The 4180-nt window shown below is 59.7% G+C and overlaps 1 protein-coding gene across 1 annotated transcript; it reads left to right on the top strand.

Annotated features, from left to right (window-relative positions):
* The first annotated feature begins 1877 nt into the window (after nucleotides 1-1877).
* Nucleotides 1878-4180, top strand: NPBWR2 (neuropeptides B and W receptor 2). Its single transcript, XM_054467808.2, has 2 exons — nucleotides 1878-1958; nucleotides 2403-4180. Exon 2 carries the CDS (start codon nucleotides 2494-2496, stop codon nucleotides 3493-3495), a length of 1002 nt encoding a protein of 333 aa, XP_054323783.1. The 5' UTR covers nucleotides 1878-1958; nucleotides 2403-2493; the 3' UTR covers nucleotides 3496-4180.

Below are 4180 nucleotides of genomic sequence, written 5' to 3'. Positions count from 1 at the left end.
CAGTGACTGCCTGGCCCAGCCCACACCCCGGTCAATCCCTGGGCCACTAAGGCCAAGGGGGACGAGGCCACCACTTGCCAGGCCTGGCCTGTGTCACGCCTCTGGTTTCCAGGAGCTGTGAACTGACCCCTCCTGACCCCACGAACACCCCAAATCACAAAATTCAGCCCCAATGCAGCCTCTCCTCACGGCTGCTAACCACCATCCCCTGACCTTGTGGGCCTCAAGCTCCACTTATGTGACAAACTGTGGCTACCACAAGCCCCACACTCCCTCGAGACACACCCACAGAACCCCGAATGCCATCCCCAAACTCTGGCTGAAGAGGAGTGTGAGATACCCCAGCAGGGCTCCCTGACCCCAGACTCAACATCCACATGGCACAGCCCATGGAAGGGTAGCTCGGGGCCCACCCACAGTGTACCCTCAGGCTGGCGACATCAGGGTACTCAGGGCGACTGCCCAGGCTCCTGTCCTAACCAATAGACTTGACAGAGCAGCTCTCATGAAAGAAGGCAGACTGTGAGTGTGGGGTGACATCCTTGCAACCCCACAGGCAGCGGGCACAGTCTCAATGGGCAGACACGTCTCCCCAAACTGAAAACACACAGTGACCAGGCACGGTGGCTCATGTCTGTAACCTGAGCACTTTGGGAGGCTAAGGTAGGCTGAAGCTCAGGAGATCGAGACCAGCCTGGGCAACATGGTGAAACCCTGTCTCTATAAAAAAAAATACAAAAATTAGCCAGGCATGGTAGCACATGCCTGTAGTCCCAGCTACTTGAGAGGCTGAGGTGGGAGGATCACCTGAGCCCAGGGACGTCAGGGCTGCAATGAGCCATGATAGTGCCACTGCACCCCAGCCTGGGTGACAGGGCAAGACCCTGTCTCAAAAAAGAAGAAAGGAAAGAAAACACAGACCCTCTGACCCAACACATCTCCGCTGAGGAGCGGCTCTGAGACTGGCGACTGTTCGTGTCAGCTGTGGCGTTGCCTGCAAAGCAGGTCCAGATACAGCCAAGCTGCACACACAGGGGTTGAATAAGCCAGGGTGCGTCCAGCAAGGAAGAAAAGCAGGGAGAAGGGAAGGACTCAAAGACCAACCCAGAGCAGAGTGTGATGCTCACCACCTCTGCAGGACAGCGTGAGAGTTACGTGTCAGGGTGCGAACGTCTTCTCTGCAGCCTTTCACAGCTTGCCTAGGCTGAGTTCCTCTTTTAGCAGAAGACAAAAAAAGAAGGTGGGTTTCCTATGGCCAATAAGTTCTGCTTCCACACGAGGGCATACAGACCCCCCAGACGCCCACACTCAGCCAAGGACATGTAGACCCACTCAGATACAACGCAGAGCTCACCCACAGAAACCCCCATACAGGCAGACACAGGCCCACACACGTACATGTCCTAACTGGCACACACACACAGGCACACACCATGTACACGCACAGGGTGGGGCACGAGACCCACCAAGACACCCATGTTCGCAGATAAGGGTGCCCAGGCCCACAGTGACTCCCGGACAGAGGCACAGATGCCCTCAGTGCCCTCTGCCCAAAGACCTGGGCACACCCAGAGGCCCCTGCACAGAGTGCCTTCCTGACACACAGGCGCACACATGCCTCAGCCGCCCACTGAGGAGTCTGCCTGGGTAAGTGAGTGCTGAGGAGACCCTGGAACAGCCGACTGCAGGCGCTACTGCAGCTCAGGGGAAGGTGGGGCCTGCCTTCCGGGCTCCACGTCAGCAAGGGGGATCCGCCTCCCTCCCTCACCAGCATCAGCACTGACACCAGGCTGGGAACCTCGCAGCCGGGGCTGAGGCAGCCAGCAGGGCAGGTCCTGAAACTCCTGAAACCTCAGCTGGAGGACCACACCTCGCTCTCCATCCCTGCGACTGCCTGTACCGGCCAAAACCAGGAACACACCAAGGCTACCAACTTCTGGACTCGAAGCACTGGACAGGTCAGTGGAGAGAAGAGTAGCTGGACCAGCAGGGTCTGCAGCATCTCTCGGGAGGGTGTGAGGGAGGGTGCAGACTCCGAGACCCCTGAAGGAAGGACCTTCAGATTCAAGGGAGCCAGAGATGAGCTTGGGAGGTGTGTTTCCAAAGGAACCGCCTGATTCTACTTAGCCTGTGCATTTGCGGGTTGCTGGCGCAGGGGTGGATCCACGTCTCCTCTTCCCAGGAGGGTGGCCAGCAGCTGCTCTCTGCGGGAGGAGGGAACTGATCTGCTAAAGTATCACCAGGAAGAGGCGGGAGGAGGCCCCCACACACCCCACCAGGCTCCCTCTGGCCCCATGTCCTTGACCTGGCAAAGTGGCCACAGTCTCTGCCAGAGAACTTGGAGTGGCTGTGCCCTAACAGACGGCCAGATCTCAAAGTCTCCGGCTGTTTTTCCTTCCTAGAATCCAGCCCAAGGAGGCCCCCGACCAGATACCCAACTCCAAGGCACCTCCCACCTGCCCAGGGCTCAAATTGTCAATAGTCCCAGCTACGATGCAGGCCTCTGGGCACCCAGAGCCCCTTGACAGCAGGGTCTCCTTCTCCCTCCCCACGATGGGTGCCAACGTCTCTCAGGACAATGGCACCGGCCACAATGCCACCTTCTCCGAGCCGCTGCCGTTCCTCTATGTGCTCCTGCCTGCCGTGTACTCCGGGATCTGTGCCGTGGGGCTGACTGGCAACACGGCCGTCATCCTTGTAATCCTGAGGGCGCCCAAGATGAAGACGGTGACCAACGTGTTCATCCTGAACCTGGCCATCGCCGACGGGCTCTTCACACTGGTTCTGCCTGTCAACATCGCGGAGCACCTGCTGCAGTACTGGCCCTTCGGGGAGCTGCTCTGCAAGCTGGTGCTGGCCATCGACCACTACAACATCTTCTCCAGCATCTACTTCCTAGCCGTGATGAGCGTGGACCGATACCTGGTGGTGCTGGCCACTGTGAGGTCCCACCACATGCCCTGGCGCACCTACCGGGGGGCGAAGGTCGCCAGCCTGTGTGTCTGGCTGGGTGTCACGGTCCTGGTTCTGCCCTTCTTCTCTTTTGCTGGCGTCTACAGCAACGAGCTGCAGGTCCCAAGCTGTGGGCTGAGCTTCCCGTGGCCCGAGCGGGTCTGGTTCAAGGCCAGCCGTGTCTACACGTTGGTCCTGGGCTTCGTGGTGCCTGTGTGCACCATCTGTGTGCTCTACACAGACCTCCTGCGCAGGCTGCGGGCCGTGCGGCTCCGCTCTGGAGCCAAGGCTCTAGGCAAGGCCAGGCGGAAGGTGACCATCCTGGTCCTCGTCGTGCTGGCCGTGTGCCTCCTCTGCTGGACGCCCTTCCACCTGGCCTCTGTCGTAGCCCTGACCACAGACCTGCCCCAGACCCCGCTGGTCATCAGCATGTCCTACGTCATCACCAGCCTCAGCTACGCCAACTCGTGCCTGAACCCCTTCCTCTACGCCTTTCTAGACGACAGCTTCCGGAAGAATTTCCGCACCATGTTCCGGTGCTGAGGGGCCTGAGCACCCACCATCACCCCCATCATCACCCCCACCCCCCACCCAGTTCGGGTTGTCTCTTTCAGAGGATGCCCGGCCTGTTCACATCCCAGTGCTGTCCTCTCCACGCAGGGAGACACAGACCCTCACACGCTGGCCACCAGACCTACAGACAGCCGTGGGCATATACCTTCCATGTCTCTGCTTCCTGGACAGCCCCTGGGTGGACAGCAGCAGGGATCCAGGTCCTAGCAGAAGGCCCCCACACAGCAAGCATCCTGGGTCCACTTACCCACGAGAGACAGACAGATGCACAAGCCCCTTGGAAGGCTTTTTGGGACTCAGGAACCCTAATGACAGTGGTCGGGAGCGGAAGGAACCTGAACTGTGATCTTGACCTGGGCCAGCGCCATGTTGCACAGTCTCTCCCCAAGACGGGGTTGGGAGGTGGTAAGTGTGGGCACCTCAGGCAGCAGCAATGCTGTGTTGCTGCAAAGGCCAAGGACACCTGCACCAAATGAGACCAAGAAATCCACTCCCGTGGCCTGAAGCCCAAGTGGCATTCCAGCAGGAGACCCAGCCCCGCCGTGCCCACACGCCGTGGCCTGTGCTCCCCTGTACCCCCCTGCTGTGGCCGACGGTCCTCTCATACTTTGCTAGAGGCTACAGGGCCCTTTTGCCAGGACTTCTGGGCCACCAC

The sequence above is a fragment of the Pongo pygmaeus genome, chromosome 21 (genome assembly GCF_028885625.2).
Source record: "Pongo pygmaeus isolate AG05252 chromosome 21, NHGRI_mPonPyg2-v2.0_pri, whole genome shotgun sequence".
Taxonomy (NCBI): Eukaryota; Metazoa; Chordata; class Mammalia; order Primates; family Hominidae; genus Pongo; species Pongo pygmaeus.
The sequence above is the reverse complement of the archived record's forward strand: the minus strand, read 5'-3'. Positions and strand labels throughout refer to the sequence as shown.

Coding starts and splice junctions, on each gene's coding strand:
- NPBWR2 (XM_054467808.2), top strand. CDS start 2,494: ATGCAGGCCTCTGGGCACCCAGAGCCCCTTGACAGCAGGGTCTCCTTC.